The sequence below is a fragment of the Podarcis raffonei genome, chromosome 11, assembly GCF_027172205.1.
Source record: "Podarcis raffonei isolate rPodRaf1 chromosome 11, rPodRaf1.pri, whole genome shotgun sequence".
NCBI classification, from domain to species: Eukaryota; Metazoa; Chordata; class Lepidosauria; order Squamata; family Lacertidae; genus Podarcis; species Podarcis raffonei.
The window spans coordinates 49041344-49058722 of NC_070612.1; the positions used below are offsets into that span (position 1 = coordinate 49041344).

General features: G+C 44.2%; 1 protein-coding gene across 4 annotated transcripts in view; it reads right to left on the minus strand.

Annotated features, from left to right (window-relative positions):
• The window catches only part of MARCHF3 (membrane associated ring-CH-type finger 3), a 174774-nt gene that overhangs the window by 21830 nt on the left and 135565 nt on the right, over positions 1–17379 (minus strand). For all 4 annotated transcript variants that reach the window (XM_053407996.1, XM_053407995.1, XM_053407994.1 and 1 more), the window contains one exon: positions 2837–3046. In XM_053407996.1, the coding sequence (XP_053263971.1) occupies positions 2837–3046 (210 nt within the window). The remainder of the gene's footprint in view (positions 1–2836; positions 3047–17379) is intronic.

Below are 17379 nucleotides of genomic sequence, written 5' to 3' on the forward strand. Positions count from 1 at the left end.
AGTTTTGCGAGCAGAGTGGGTGGAAGCGTCTTCACGGGAACCCGGATGTTCTGTTAGACTCAGATGAGGAAGAGGAGGAGGGCGAGGCTGAACCTGTTGCTGAGGTGCACAGTCCACAGCCACAGAGTCCAGAGCCGGGATCTCCAAGGGAGAGGCTCCGTATCTCTCCAAAAGGGAGTCCCAGGACCCCTCCACAGGTCTCTGTCAAGTCTGAGCTAAGGAGTGAACCATCCTCGCCAGCAGAACCAGCTGTTCGCCCTAAACGGCGCAGCAGGTCAGAGGGGGATGTTTCTGACACAGAGGATAGTAGGGTTGATCCAGGTGAATCAGGCGCAGTTCCAGAATTCACGCTGAGGAGGTCAGCAAAATCAACCAAAGGGAAGCCACCTGAAAGGTATGAAGCCACGAGTGTCTGGGTTGGTGTGGCTAGATGTGAACCTGAATCCTTTGAGGATGTACAGAAGTTGCCTCGGGAAGAAGCCAGCAAATGGCATGAGGCGATGCAGAAGGAGATGAACTCAATGGAGTCTCTTGGAGTGTTCTCACTCACACAGCTGCCGGCTAACCAGCGAGCTGTAGGCTGCAGATGGGTTTACCGTCTTAAACCCACAGAAGCAGGAGAACCACAGTACAAAGCGAGGTTAGTGGCCCGAGGATTCACACAGAGAAGGGGTGTCCACTTCACAGAGGTATATTCGCCGACCTCAAGGGCGGAGACTTTGAGAACGCTTTTGGCGATAGCAGCACAGAGAGGTTGGAAGGTGAACCATTTTGATGTAGATGTCGCCTACCTGAACTCAGATCTCCAGGAGGAGTTGTACATGCTTCCTCCTCCAGGGTTTGAAGTCAGTGAGCCAGGCGTCGTGTGGCGATTGCACAAATCCATCTATGGATTACGCCAATCTGCCAGGAATTGGAATATGTGCCTACATGAAGCCTTGGAAGAGCTAGGTTTTAAGAGATCTCTTGCAGACAGTTGTCTTTACATTAGAGATTCAGGCTTGCAACAGCAAGTGGCTCAGGTGTTTGTTGATGACATCTTGCTCATGGCACGGACAGGTGAACAGGTAGAGAAGTTTGCTAAGGAGCTTGGTAAGCGGTTCAAGTTGAAGCAACTTGGAGATGTCAAGTCCTATCTAGGCGTAGAGATCACAAGAGCAAGTGATGGAAGCTTTTTGCTTCGCCAGAAAGGTAAGATTGAGCAGTTGCTTGAGAAGTTCAGGATGTCTGATTGTGCAGGTGCCAGATCACCCATGGAGACTGGGTACGTGAAGGAGTGTCAGCAAGTAGAACGCGTGGTGTTCGAAAATACTGAGCTCTTTCAGTCAGCTCTGGGTAGTCTGTTGTATCTGTCACAGTGGAGCAGACCAGACATAGCGTTTGCTGTCAATCTGCTCAGTAGAGAGGCTTCAAGTCCTAGTGTGCAGGCCTGGAATGGTGTAAAGCGGGTGCTACGTTACCTGCAAGATACCAAAGACTTTTGCCTCAAGATGTCAGCTGAGGGCGATGTCAAGCTGACCGCCTGGGTGGATTCGGATTGGGCTAACCTTGAGGATCGCAAATCAGTGTCAGGCCTAGTGGTGAAGTTTGGGGACTCAGTGATTGGGTGGAGGTCCCGAAAGCAAAGTCTCATAGCGCTTTCATCTACTGAAGCTGAGTTCAGTGCGCTATCAGAGGTTTGCAGAGAACTGGAGTTCTATGTGTGTTTGGTCGAGGAAATCTGTGGAGAGAATTGTCTGCCCGTTGTGGTGCATGAAGACAATCAACCATGCCTCAAATTGGCTGAGACAGGGCAATTCAAGGCGAGGACCAAACATTTAGACATACGGTTCCAGAATGTATGTCAGAGCGTTCATGAGGGGCTAGTTGCTCTGAAATACTGTCCCTCAACCAAGAACCTCGCTGATGGTTTCACAAAACCATTAACCTTCCAGAAGCACGAGGAGTTCTGTGAGGGTCTGTGTATGGGGAAAGCATTGATGGCTACTGTCCCCAGATGCAGGACAAGAGGGGGTGTGGAGTTTGGAACTGACAGGGTCAAAACTGCGTGGTGTCCTGTATCTGCGAGGAGGAGGAGCTTGTCGCAGAGTAGTGAGTCACAGCGTCTCTCTGCTTTCAGACTTGCTTTCGCTTCTGCCTGAGCAGCAGCTCAGCTCAGAGGCTGCGTGTGTGCTTTTGGAGCACGGCTGAGAATGTCACCAAGTTCCGATGGAGTGTGACTAATTTATGGCTTGTAAATAAACGCTTCTAGAGATAAGAACCGAACTGTCTCTGGACTTGATTTATCCCTCATCTCACACGGACACAGGACCGCTGCTACTCTGCTCTCCTGCCAGGTCAGCTTCCAAGCAGAGCCACGCAAGGGAAGCGTGACTGGACGCAGGGGTTTTATTTTCCCGCAAATAAAGACCACTCTAAACAGTTAAAATCGTTAGTAGGGTTGGAATAGCACTCATAGTTTAAGGTTGATTCTGGACATAATGGAAGAAGTAAAAGGTTTGGATTATCATAAAATAAGTGGGAGGAACTGATTAATAATAGGACCTACACTGGGCAGGATGGAAGTCCAGGAGATTCATTGGAAACTTCTTTTTATGATTTATGTTTGATATATTTCTGTAAATTTTTAAGTTGAGAAATCAAATAAATAAATTTATAATAACTTTACATCTCCGCAGGCAAAATCAAAGTTACAAAGCTGGATCCTCTTTTGATAAGACAAGAGTCGCGAGGGGTGATCTCTGAACACTGCTACAACATGGTGACATGAAAAAAACCATGGCTCTCCAATCTAAATGAAAGTTAACAACAAAACAACAACAAAAAGAGTACTTACTAGTGTCCAAAAGAGGTAAATTGTGAAGAGTGCGACAGTGAGTGCAATGAGGCCAACAGCTTCTAGCCTACTACTAAAGTGCAGGTGGTCCACTGCTCCCCGAAGACACAGCCAGCCAGAGATGGTAGCCAACGGAGTAATAAACAAGAAGCACACCATGTCCCCAAACAGAGTTCGTTTCTCGTGCTGGGGGCCGGGATTTCTTAGCCACTGTAGAAAGAATTAGCACAGAATAAGTCTCAGCAAAATCAATGCTTTCACCTGGATAACTTGGCTCCCTTCCCCTAACACAACTCACAACATTCCACTGTCTTTTTAGTTAGTTCTCTGCTTGGTTTGTAAAACGGATGGTTCAAATAACCCAAAACACAAGCCAGATGATTGCAAAGAAAGAAAGAAAGAAAGAAAGAAAGAAAGAAAGAAAGAAAGAAAGAAAGAGGTAAGGTTCACAGGTTATGGAGGACTTGCTCACAAATTTATAGACAGCTGCACGAATTATTATAGCTGGGAAGTGGAAAGGCCAAGCAGCATATAAAATGGAAGAATGGTATAAAGAGGTGTGGGATATAGCTATTAACAAAAAATTAACATGTGCCATTAAGGAAAGATGGGGAATATGCTTGAGAAATGATTTTGAGATGTGGAGGATGTTTGTAGAATTTGTACTGTTAAAACGGAAAGGTGTCAAGCCATCACAAGAGGTGTTGAAATTTTGGGAGGTTGGATAGTTTCGATGGAATGGTTTCAGTGGCGGGGTGCACATGTTTATTCTTATTTATTTATGATTATTACTTTGTCAAAACAAACAAACAAACAAACAAACAAAAAGGAAAAAGAAAATGCTATTAAAAACCACTATAAAAAGAGGTAAAGTGAAGGTGCTTCATCTGAAATAGGGCAAGTTGGGTTTATTTGCTATTTTCATTGACTTTTTTCAAATAGCTGATAATTCATTCAATGCTGTAAAAATTATTTAAGAATTTCTGTGTCACGTTGCAAAACAAAGTCCACACCCCCCACACCCTGCTCCAAGGTGGCTTACAATCAAATGGAAACAGATAGAAAATATAAAACCAGTATATAAAATGTTAAAACAGCAGCACGAAATTACTCAGACCAGGAAACTAAGTCAAATGTACTGTAATTTAAAAGCATATTAAAAGCAGTATCAGTTTAAAACCCGCCCCGCCCTCTTTCTCTCAAAGAGAGAAAAAAGTATTTAATGCTTATCTAAAAGAAGATAGGGAGGGAGCCAAACAAACCTCTTGAGGGAGGGCGTTTCAAAGATATTAGGTAACTGCTGAAAAGGCTCTTAGAAAAAAAAATCATACAGACCAAGTATACAGGACAGAAAAGCACTTATTCTCACCCTTTCCCAAATCTGGACATTTCACAGCTTATCCGGGGAATGCTGGCTTTTACAGGTGTGTTTTGGAAACTGAAGGTAAAACTAATTTAATGAAGACTAGTAATGGCTCTCTTGTTGAAACAGCATCAATAACCTGCCTATAAGCCTTGTGTTGTATTTATATATTTGTGAATGGATGGACATGGGCATAGGAACAGGCTGAAAAGATCACTCTTTTTATAATTTGGCAAACCTCTAGGCAGGGTCTGGGAGAGAGAAAACCACTACCGTTAGAGGTACCATGAAACCTGTTACTTACTTATTTCTTTAAAGAGGGAATAGCTAAAATGCAATGCTAAACAGTTTCAGATTACAATGCAAGAGTAGTGCATGTATTACAGTTTGGGACCAGGAAACCTAAAAGATCGTTTCCCCCCTTATATATCCAACCAACCATCAAAATTGCCTCCTGCGGATAACATCTTAACAGGAGATGCATGCAATGTGGGAATCTGGCCTTCTGTGTGGTGAGACCTATTTTTTGGAACTTCCTTCTGTTACATTAGACAGGTATCATCCATGTTGTCTTTTTGGAGCTTCGCCTTTCAACAAGGCTTTTAGGTGGAGATATTTATCCTAGCCTGCACATATATTGGAACTACAGTGGTACCTCAGGTTAAGTACTTAATTCGTTCCAGAAGTCCGTTCTTAACCTGAAGCACCACTTTAGCTAATGGGGCCTCCTGCTGCCGCCGGAGCACGATTTCTGTTCTCATCCTGAAGCAAAGTTCTTAACCTGAAGCACTATTTCTGGGTTAGCGGAGCCTGCAACCTGAAGCGTATGTAACCCGAGGTACCACTGTATTTTAACTGTTTACACACACACAAACAGAGTTTTTACACTTTTCCTGTTTTATGGTTGTAACTGTTTTGTTTGTTTTATAATCGTATTAAAAAAAATATGTACCCCACCCTGGGACGTTATGGTAAAGGTTAGCCAAGAAAGCTAATGAATAAATAAGTTGTGCTGCTTAAGTGCTGTGTCTCTCTTTTCTCAAACTAGCAGAGCCAATGCACTTAAAATCCTAAACTCTTAAAACGTCTATAGTATCCTTATTCACTTAGATCCCAGCCCCTAGAGAAATAACTGTAGAGGTCACTATCCCTGCTTATAGATCGCACGATTGTTGCTATTCAGTTAATTATACGTGCATCTTGCCTTTCAAGGCAACGTACACAGATATCCTCCCTTCAATTTTATCATTGCAGCCACCTTGTGAGGTCGGTTAGGGTGAGAGAAAGTGACAAGCTCAAGGTCACCCAGTGGAGCTATTACTACTACTTAAGAGAAGAGTTTTGACCACACTGTTTTTCACTGATCATTGTACTAGAGGTACAAAAGTATTACACACTCATATCTTGCCGATCAGAAGGTCGGTGGTTCGAATCCCTGCGACGGGGTGAGCTCCCGTTGCTTGGTCCCTGCTCCTGCCAACCTAGCAGTTTGAAAGCACGTCAAAGTGCAAGTAGATAAATAGGTACCGCTCTGGCGGGAAGGTAAACGGCATTTCTGTGCGCTGCTCTGGTTCGCCAGAAGTGGCTTAGTCATGCTGGCCACATGACCCGGAAGCTGTATGCTGGCTCCCTCGGCCAATAAAGTGAGATGAGTGCCACAACCCCAGAGTCGGCTACGACTGGACCTAATGGTCAGGGGTCCCTTTACCTTTTTTTTTTAAAAAAAAAATCTATATGGCTCATGACTTGTATTTTTTCCTGCTGAGTCTAGAGATTTTTCTAGCAACAAATCATGTTCCGAAGTGACCACTCTTTGATATTTGGAGTTGTGGCCAGGGTCTCCTCCTGCCTTTGAGCAAAGGATTTGACTAAGTTGACTCTTGTCCTTTCCAAAGTCCTAATTTGCAGTGCCGTATCTCAAAGCACTTTTCACAATGAACTAAGAGAGGGTAAGGCTGCAATTGAGTTTTCTAACCTAAGAAACTTCTCCTGTGTTACTGAGATACTAAAAGTAATATGAAGCCAGTAATAAATCTCAGCCGTTGAGAGGAGGAGGGAAAAGGGCAGAGGAAAAGAAGATGGGAAGAGCCGAAATGTCACCAAGTCCACACAAAATTGGAAGGAAGATTTGGAAAACAGGAGCAGAGAAAACAAATGTCTCAGTTCCTACAATTGTACCAAGAAGCATACAAAAACATAGCTCTAATGGCTACATTTCCCCCTCTAAAGCAGGCTTAATAATATCGCCACCACCCCAAGTTACATTGTATGTTACGAATCATGAACTGAGTAATAAACCAGAAAGGTAACTGTAGCAAAGGTCTCATATCTATAACCTAATTGTTTTTTATCTCACAGTTCACTTACTTTTGAAACCTAGATGGTAGCAAAATTTAACTCCTGTTAAAAAAATGAGAAGAATGCAAAATTCTCAAGTGTTAATAATTGTAAAAAATATTCATAAAAACCACCCAGATAAATGCATCTTTTAGTAGATCCAAAACAATTTCAAGTCATTTTTAGGCTGTGGTTATTTTGTGGGTGGGATTCAATCACATCCCATGCAATTCAAGCCGATTTGATGTCCTTGTGCAATAAACTCCCTTCTGTAACAACAAGAACAACTTCTGGGGAAATAGACAAGTGTGGAATAGCAATGATCAGTAAACAGTGGACATTGTCTAACCTCCCAACGCACCTTCTGCAAACAAATCAGGGTGAATGAGAACTGAGGCAAAACTAACAAAATGATTTTGACTAAACATCAGGAAGACCTTTTATTATTATTATTATTAGAAATTAGACTGGCCTCAACCAGAGTCAGGGCCTTTTTGGCCGTGGCCCCGGCCTGGTGGAATGCTCTCCCACAAGAGACCAGGGCCCAGTGGGATTTGACATCTTTCCGCAGGGCCTGCAAGATGGAGCTGTTCTGCTAGGCCTTTGCGCAGGATACAGTTTGACTCACTTTCCTTTGTATAAAACAAGCCTGAAGGAGGCCCCCAACCCGCTCACAGGTCCTTGTATAATCAGTGGAAACTGTTGGTCTTGGCAATTATTAACCACTCTCAATTCAACACTGATAATTGCCACCTACCCGGATTTTAACTTGTCTGAATTAATTTTAAGATGTATTTTAATTAATTGATGTCTGTTTTTATGCTTATTGTGTTGTTTTTTATGATGTTAGCCGCTCTGAGCCCAGCCTCGGCCAGGGAGGGCGGGATACAAATAAATTATTATTATTATTATTATTATTATTACCAACCCATCTGGCAGCCTCTCTGGGTGACTTCCAGCACATATAAAAACAGAATAATATTTTCTGATGGTAAGAGCTCAACTGTGGAATGGACTCCCTTGGAAAGTGGTGAGCTCTTCTTCCTTGGAGGTTTTTGGGTGGCTATCTGCCCTGTATGATCTAGTTGAGATTCCTGCATTGCAGGGGGTTGGACTAGATGACCTTTGGGGTCTCTTCCAGCTCCACACTTCTATGGTTCTATGAATGCTCAACCAACAGGTCACCTGGAAGCAACCTTTTCTTTGTACCTTTTATCACTGGGCTGTTGCCCACAGTGTCACTCCGGAGACAGTAAGGTTCCACCAGCAAAATAGGGGCAGATTCGGGGCAATTCCCTGTGCAACTCTCCTTAAACCCATTCCAGAAAGCTGGGGGACCCTCCAGACCAAACATGAGGGGAGCACGTGAATGGCTTCAAATGGTAAAATATTCAGTATGGACTGTCAGGAGTTCAGCCTACACTCTGGCAGAGACACATGCCCGACTGGCATGTTCCCTCCCTCCTGGTCAATCATTCGGGAGCTTCAAAAGCTTTCTTCAGCCCGAACATCACAGCGACCGATGCCAACCAACACTGGCACACTTAGGGATCCACAGAGTTTGCGCATCATGCGTAACAGACCTCAGCAACTCAGCATTTCGGCTAATCTACTTTATTTACATATAAACACACACGGAGCACTGCAACATGGCTCCCTCTCTCTCTAGCATCAGACAGCAAAGAGAGAAAGAACAAAGGACAATAGTCCCACTTCACGAAACACAGTAACAGAAACAGCTTGTTTCTGTCACTTCCCCCTCTGTGGAGTCAAAACATATACCGTCATGTGATAGACAACAATCCCATGACTGCAATCATGGAGCAGGAATTCTAACATTCATACAAGCTGAAAAATTGAAAGTGTGTGAGACTTATTTGTGGCTTTATTTGCTTCATTCTTCAGTGAAAAAATAAAGTCATGGCACATGTAGATTCCAGGAGTCTTAGATTCTTTGGCTTTAATGCTTTAAAGCACAATAGCTGCACAATTGTAATAACAGAACCAGGAAACCAGGCCTAGATGCAGGAAAGCAGACCTAGAACATTCCCAGAAATTGGCTGTTGAATTGCTCTTCAATGTAAGAGGAATTTCTCCTGATGTTCAGCTCATTCTACCATCCTGTACTTAAATCCTTAACACCTTGCCCTCTTAGGGCAGCAGTAAACAAGTCGTCCTCCCCTTTTTGTGGCATTCAGCTATTTGGAGATGCCCTTATGTTTCCCACTGCTACCACCACCTCAGTTTCCTCTTCTCTAGGCTAAACATACCCAGTTCTTCCAATCTTTTCTCATAGGACTTATTCTCCACATTGCTGGCAATCTTTGTTTCCTTCCTCTGAACCTGTTGCAATGTGCCTATGAGTCTGTAATCTATTTAACACACACACAATTCAGACGTCTTTCCTCAAGGTTGTATTTCCTTTGTGAGAATAATGGGTTCTGTGACCTGTCTAAATTGCATGTCTTCTTATTTTAATCCTGTAAGAGATTGCAGCAGTGATTTCTGGTGATGCTAACAAGGCCATTGCCTTCCAGAAGGCTAGAAATGCCATTTCACAAACATTCTATTTTGTTTTTCAATATTTCTGTTTCAGGCTAGGAAGGTGCAGCACCTGAACATTTCTCAGGGAAGTCTCTTGGGGTTGAGATTGCGAGATGTTTTTCTGTGCCCATTGAGCTGGCACCAGCAAAGACTATGATGTAAAACTTTTCCAAAAAAATTAAAAAAATTAAATAAAAATCCATACAGAAAATTCTTCACAATCTAGGATACATAATCATTTCCTTTAGGCATCACATCCATCCTGAAGCTCTAACAAAACAGGTAGAGATAAAGAAATTTCATATTCCTATAATTCCACTTACATTTCTTAACATCTAGTTGGCCTTTTCTGCCTCAACTAACACATAACATACCAGTGAACAAGGAATGCAACTCATACAAGTCAAACACCCCCCTTCCTTAAATGCAGATTAAACTGAACTAGTCAGATTTGTAGGGATGCGGGTGGTGCTGTGGTCTAAACCACAGAGCCTAGGACATGCCAAACAGAAGGTCGGCGGTTCAAATGCCCGCGACGGGGTGAGCTCCTGTTGTTCGGTCCCTGCTCCTGCCCACCTAGCTGTTCGAAAGCACGTCAAAGTACAAATAAATAAATAGGTACCACTCCAGCGGGAAGGTAAACAACATTTCCGTGCGCTGCTCTGGTTCGCCAGAAGCGGCTTAGTCATGCTGGCCACATGACCCGGAAGCTGTCTGCGGACAAACACCGGCTCCCTCACCCTATAGAGCGAGATGAGCGTGCGACCCCAGAGTCGTCCACGACTGGACCTAACGGTCAGCGGTACCTTCACCTTTACCTTAGTCAGATTTGTGCTGTAACTAACAGGTTGGGATAAGCATGAAATCTAAAGACCCCAAATCAATCGTGCACTTCATAACACTTTGCCCTCTGCTATCGAGCAACAGTACTTATGACTTCTCCTGTCTCTATTTCTTAAATTTTTCAGGATTTTTATTATTACTGGTAATACATTATGAATTTGAATTATTACATCTGTGTATTGCATCCATCCCACTACATGTCGGATGGCATTTACCAAAAGCAGGGGATGAGAAGTAGATGGAAGAATACCCTAAAGTAGATTTTGAAGAAGGTGGGATTCTACTGACTAGTCCCATCACTGGAAGCCTGCACAAGAACTTCCATTAGAACAATGGGGCTTCCCCCACTGCCATAAAATAGACTTTAGGGTAGGGTTCCCAGATGTCCCTGGTTCCCAGGGACTGTCCCCGGATTTGCAAATCTGTCTGGGAAACATGGCAGCGACAGCCTCAGCAGCCCGTAGTCAGCCTGGTAGAACAGTTGGCTCTGGCTGCCTTCAGGAGCTGCCCGCTGCCGTGACACCCGCCATTTTTCCTCTCTGGAAGTCCTCATATGATGTGTCTTGTGCGTAACACATCATATGGGGACTTCTGGCAAGGAAAAATGGCGGTCGACAATGCAGCAAGCAGTAAGCAGCTCCTGAAGCCAGCCAGAGCCAGCTGTGCTACCAGGCTGGTTCAGGGCTGCAGACTGCCGCTGCCACTGCCAAAGGGGAACCGGGGTCATCCGGCAGTACAGATCTCCTGTCTCCTTCCCCCTCTGTTTTGACTGATCAGGAGAGGCTCGGGAGTTGCAGGTGGCTTGCTGTTGCCCAGTTTTTTAAAAACTGTGAATATTTATGTTTCACAGGGTGCGTAAGAAGGGCTTTGCACCTTTATACAATATGCATGTGTGCTTGGGCCCAGGGTCTTTTGCCTCAACATCCCCACTACTGACCCCCTGTTGCTACTCAACTTCAAAATAAAAATAAAAAAGTGTTCCCAGATTCATTAAAAAAAACCTGGTAACCATACTTTAGGGGGGAACCAGGAAACTGCCCCCCCGAACAGTGAACAGAGGGAGGGGTCATCGTTCCATCTGGCAAGCTGAAAAGCTTGCATTTCCAGAACAACCACCATGGCACCTCTTTGAACTGCTTAGATTTAATATCAGCATAAAATGGATTAGTAGGATGGCAACGACACAGGAGAAATTGATACAGCACCTTTTCGAATGCAATGGCAAAAAGTTAACTGGCAGGACACAGTCTGGAAAGAAAATGGCTCTACTCATGAAGGATGAGAGGTACAACAACTGCCACTGTGGAAACAAAGTGAGACTTCGGCCCAGATAAATAATGAAGCTCTTCCATGAAATGCTCAATCTGTCAACCAGTAGCCATATTCCCTGCCAGAGACACAAATATCTGCCAAGCTCTCCTGGTCTGAATGCAGCCTCCATGCTTCAGAACCACAGAGATGATTTTTCACACACAGCATTATCTCTTTCGTGCCTGCCGTGCGCTACGTGTGGATATATTTTTTTTACTACAAGATAGGATGCATAATGCCAAAGATAAACTGCATATACGCGATTGGGAATAAAGGTTTTTTACATACACCGCTGGCCAGTTGAAGGAAATGCTGACACAGGAAGCCTCACCGGTGGCAACTTCTTGAGATCTCAACTCCTTGAGTCTGAATTCACCACTAGGCCCGTTGCATTTTCAGGCACGCTCTTTCCCTCTCTTTTTTAGAATATTTTTTATTGGTTTTCCAAATGATTACAGATCAGACCAAATTACTTTAATACAATTTCTTTTTTAAAAAATCAGGTTTCCCGCTTCCACTTCATCTCTTCTTTAATATCCACTTGATCCTTCACTTGAAGTTAGTCCATTATCACAGCTGACCATTATTCTCTCTTTACATACAGTGCCTCTGTTACTTCTCATAAATATAAAACCCATTTCACATGTGTAGTTCCTCATAAACGTTGTTCTTGGACCTGGTGTGTTCGCTCTTTACCTCTCTTTTTTAAAAAAATAATATTTTTTAACTTTTCCATTTTAACAATCCAGTAAAAACCACATCAAAACATTCCAAATTATAATACAATCAAAAAAGCCAAATATTCATGCCAAATTATATATCTTTTGGTGACTTCCCATGCTCTGAAGTTTGGGGAGTGATGATCCAGTATTGTACTGCATTCCTTAATTTGTCCAAACAGTCCCAATAAAACATTTCCAATGTTGATCCTTCATTTATTTTTAACAGTCTCTGAATTTGTTTAGCAAGAGGGTTAGGCCTTTGTGGTTCTGCGTGAAATATTTTAATTTTCTCCTTCTTAATTTTCCTGTTGTAATCCAAAGTTCTCATCGATGCTCATCCATTTTCGCTTTCTGCACAGAAAGGCAATTCTCAGTGCGTCAAATCCAAGACAAAGGGAGATCTAGCCTTTCGCCATTAGTGCCGGGCAGATATCCAAAATTCCCTTCTGCGATCTTGTTCCAGCTCTTTACCACTCTTTACCCAGTCAGATCCTGTAAACAGGAGTAACTATCTCAACATGCCTTCACACCAGCTTGCCTATCGATTGTTACTGTACAGGAGGAATGGGGAAACCCCAACGCACAGGTCTAGCTAGGCTTGTCAGGCACCTTCAGTTGACCCACGAGGACATTTTGTCCATGTCACAGCCACCTGCTCAACACCTGACATCATATATGACATTGATGGCACCAGGAAAGCGCGTTTCAAAGATACGGGATGTGCTTCTTGTCATCCAACCACGTCTTCAGAAGGTCCTCTCAAGGTGCTTCTAACTGGACTTCAGATCTTCAAAGTGGCTTCTGAAGATCCCTGTGGGCAAAAAAAGGCTTCCTGACATCATAGTGACATCAGGAGATGGACCCACCTGTCTAACATAGCCCATGAAGGGTGAGGGAGAGAAAAACCAGTCCCACCAGGCTTGAAAAGTTCTCCACTCCTGCTCTACTGATCATACAACTGAATGTGTGCAATGACTGCACTGAAACAATGTATTTTGCAGTGACAACAGGAGGTGTGAATACTCTCAGGGCAGCAAGATGTGCAACAGCTCATTTGTACATACAGTCGTACCTTGATTCTCAAACAGAATCCATTCTGGAAGTCCGTTCAACTTCTGAAAAAGTTCAAAAACCAAGGCGCAGCTTCCAATTGGCTGCAGGAGCTTCCTGCACACAATCGGAAGCCACGGAAGTTGCATCAAATGTTCGGATTCCAAAAAAAGTTCGCAAACCGGAACACTTACTTCTGGGTTTGTGGTGTTCAGGAGCCAAAACATTCAAGTCACAAGGCATTTTTGAACCAAGGTATGACTGTACATGTTTATCACCAGAGGTTGCAGTTATGAAGGAATGATTAGCATGTATTAACCATGGGGTATACTTTTGGAGGATTAATTCAATGGCATTTCCAAAGAAAATTCTGGAACAGAAGGTCTTTGCAAATGCCAAATTTTGCTTGAAGGTGGGGACTAAATGTTCAAATTTCCTTGCATATCACTTATTGCTGTCACCTCAAGGTTAGTCAAACATTTTGGCAAGGCAGTTGGGAAGATGACATTTTAGAAAAAAACACACACAAAGCGGCGTGTTAAATTACATTCAGACAAAACTCTTGCGCAGTTCTCGGGCATTTTATGCAAGGTTGAAGGGTTCTGTTGTTAGGATTTATCTCATTTCCTTAGAAAATACCGCTGAGGATAGCAGCTGGATGAAGGTGCTGTTGCAATCCCCGATTACAATTGGGCTGCTTCTAGACATGATTGATTGCAACCTACACCTTGTTCAATTTCCATGAATCCTTGTAATGAGAAACTGTAAGACAACCAAGAGGAACTTGAAAGTGCTTCTTTCAAAGCCAACTGCCAAAGAGTTGGAGGAAAAGTTGTTTGCTTAAAAGGTGACCTGCAGCGTTAGAGAATGAGCACCTGGACTTTTCATTGATTGTGGTGGGAACTGCAGGTGCAGAACCTGAGCTCAATCTACTGGGAACTTCTCTATGCACAACCCCACTGAATTTAGTTTGTTTTCTTTGATCCCTTGTTTCCAATTTTACTTTACTCAAATTAGATTCCTTAAACTGTATTTGGGATGCGGGTGGCGCTGTGGGTTAAACCACAGAGCCTAGGACTTGCCAATCAGAAGGTCGGCGGTTCGAATCCCCACGACGGGGTGAGCTCCCGTTGCTCGGTCCCTGCTCCTGCCTACCTAGCAGTTCGAAAGCACGTCAAAGTGCAAGTAGATAAATAGGTACCGCTCCGACGGGAAGGTAAACGGCGTTTCCGTGCACTGCTCTGGTTCTCCAGAAGTGGCTTAGTTATGCTGGCCACATGACCCGGAAGCTGTACGCCGGCTCCCTTGGCCAATAAAGCGAGATGAGCGCCACAACCCCAGAGTTGGCCACGACTGGACCTAATGGTCAGGGGTCCCTTTACCTTTTAAACTGCATTTGGCCAAGCCATCCTTCTACAGTGGCACCTTGGTTGTTGAACGGCTTGGCTCCCGAACAAATCGGCTCCCGAACGCCGCAAACCCGGAAGTATGTGTTCCGGTTTGCGAACATTTTTTTGGAAGCCGAACATCTGACATGGCTTCCATGGCTTCCAATTGAGTGCCAGAAGCTCCTGCAGCCAATTGGAAGCCGCACCTTGGTTTATGAATGGTTCCGGGAGTCAGAAGGACTCTCGAAATGGATTAAGTTTGACAACTAAGGTACAACTGTATACATGAACACAGGGATGATGAAACAGCATTCCCTGCCCTTCAAATAATTTTTTTCTGAAACAAGAAAATAAGACAGGACGCCAAAGTGTGGGAATAAGGTAGCATCTAAATTTGGACCTCACATTAGTGTCACAATGGCATCTGGATAAGTTCAGGTGCCCAAGACTAGCAATACAGTGGTACCTCGGGTTACATACGCTTCAGGTTACATACGCTTCAGGTTACAGAGTCCACTAACCCAGAAATAGTGCTTCAGGTTAAGAACTTTGCTTCAGGATGAGAACAGAAATCGTGCTGCGGCGGCGCGGCAACAACAGGAGGCCCCATTAGCTAAAGTGGTGCTTGAGGTTAAGAACAGTTTCAGGTTAAGTACGAACCTCCAGAACGAATGAATTACTTAACCCGAGATACCACTGTATTGCAAGACTGGATGTGACTAAAATAAATAAATAAATAGAAGTACACCACCCCCACAGAAATATATTACTGGAAAAACTTCACTATACACAGAACACAACTGAATACATTACATGTTATTTTACCCTCTGGTATAAATTAAGATGTATGATATTAAGCATCAGCAGTTACTGAAAATGGCATATGCATACATCCTAATATAGCATGCACTAATTTCTCCTAGACATGTTTCTGTTCTAAATGTAGTTTCCAGGCTGTGTTTCAGAAAAGTGCACCGTCAACCTACTCTACAGAGGAAAAAGTCAAGCCAGCAGATCCATTCATGGAGGCAAAGGCTGCACAATGATCTTGATAAAGTGCTGAATGGGCTTTTTGATGCAGACATATGGTAGGTGCTAGCAAGCTGTGAAAGACTCCTGTCTGGGGCGAAATGCCACTGGTGCATCTGTGGGGGTGACCATGCACAGAAACAAATTAAAGCTATAGAAAATGTCAGTGGGGAGAGATCTGTTAAGTGGATGGCTATTAACAACAGAGGCAAACAGCAGAATTATTATCCATGCTCCAGCGACCCTAAAATATCACATACTCTGGGGTTATTTTTTTCTTTCTCCATAAAGCCCTGCAGAAATGCATTTCTGTAAGTACGCAGTTTAAATGAGAAGATTCATCTGAAAGTTGCACGAGCCTGCTACAGTCTGAAACACTTGAGGTAGACAAGGATTAGGATAATTCTCCCATGCCCTTAATAAACTGGCAGTAATGTTTACTCATCAATCCTAGGGATATGGATGGCGCTGTGGTCTAAACCACTGAGCCTCTTGGGCTTGCTGATTGGAAGGTCAGCAGTTCGAATCTACGCGACGGGGTGAGCTCCCGTTGCTCTGTCCCAGCTCCTGCCCACCTAACAGTTCGAAAGCACACCAGTGCAAGTAGATAAATGGGTACCACCAGAAGTGGTTTAGTCCTGCTGGCCACATGACCTGGAAAGCTGCCTGTGGACAAACGCTGGCTCCCTTGGCCTGAAAGCGAGATGAGCGCTACACTCCAGAGTCGCCTGTGACTGGACTTAACTGTCCAGAGGTCATTCACCTTTTACCTTTACCCATCAATCCAGCTATCCAACTGTCTGGGATGTCACCTGTTTTCATGACAAATGACAATTACAAAAACATTGGGATCGGAAAAATGAATGGCTTCGTACATCTTTCTAATCATCCTGATTCTGAAACAGCAGTGACTTGGAGAGGATCTGCAAAGAGGAGTGGGACAAAATACCTCCTGAGATGTGTGCAAACCTGGTGGCCACCTACAAGAAACGTCTGTAATTGCCTACAAGGGTTGTGCCACCAAGTACTAAGACATCTTTTGCAAAGGGATCAAATACTTATTTCACTCATTATAATGCACAACGATCTCTGACTTTTGTCTTCTGGGTTTCTGGGGGTTTTCCTGTTGTTATTCTGTCTCTCACAGCTACAATAAACCTACCATTAAAATTATGGACTGGTCATTTCTTCGTCAGAGGCCAAATGGGCAAATTTAACAGGGGATCAAATACTTCCCCCCCCCCTCACTGTATACTACCAGATCTTAATTTATACTCACATATATCAATATATAGGGACGCGGGTGGCGCTGTGGGTAAAAGCCTCAGCGCCTAGGGCTTGCCGATCGAAAGGTTGGCGGTTCGAATCCCCGTGGCGGGGTGCGCTCCCGTTGCTTGGTCCCAGCGCCTGCCAACCTAGCAGTTCGAAAGCACCCCCGGGTGCAAGTAGATAAATAGGGACCGCTTACTGGCGGGAAGGTAAACGGCGTTTCCGTGTGCTGCGCTGGTGCTGGCTCACCAGAGCAGCTTTGTCACGCTGGCCATGTGACCCGGAAGTGTCTGCGGACAGCGCTGGCCCCTGGCCTCTTGAGTGAGATGGGCGCACAACCCTAGAGTCTGTCAAGACTGGCCCGTACGGGCAGGGGTACCTTTACCTTTATATCAATATATAGTCTTGAGCCTCTCTTGTTTTGTACAAAAGAAATAAATAGTTCATAGAACCATAGAATTGTAAAGCTGGAAGGGATCATGAGGATCATCTAGTCCAGTCTTGGGTCTCCAGCTGTTTTTGGACTATAATTCCCATCATCCCTGACCGCTGGTCCTGCTAGCTAGGGATGATGGGAGTTGTAGTCCAAAAACAGCTGGAGACACAAAGTTGGAGAACCCTGATCTAGTCTACCCTCCTGCAATGCAGGAATCTTTTGCCCAGTGTGGGGCACAAACCCACAACCCT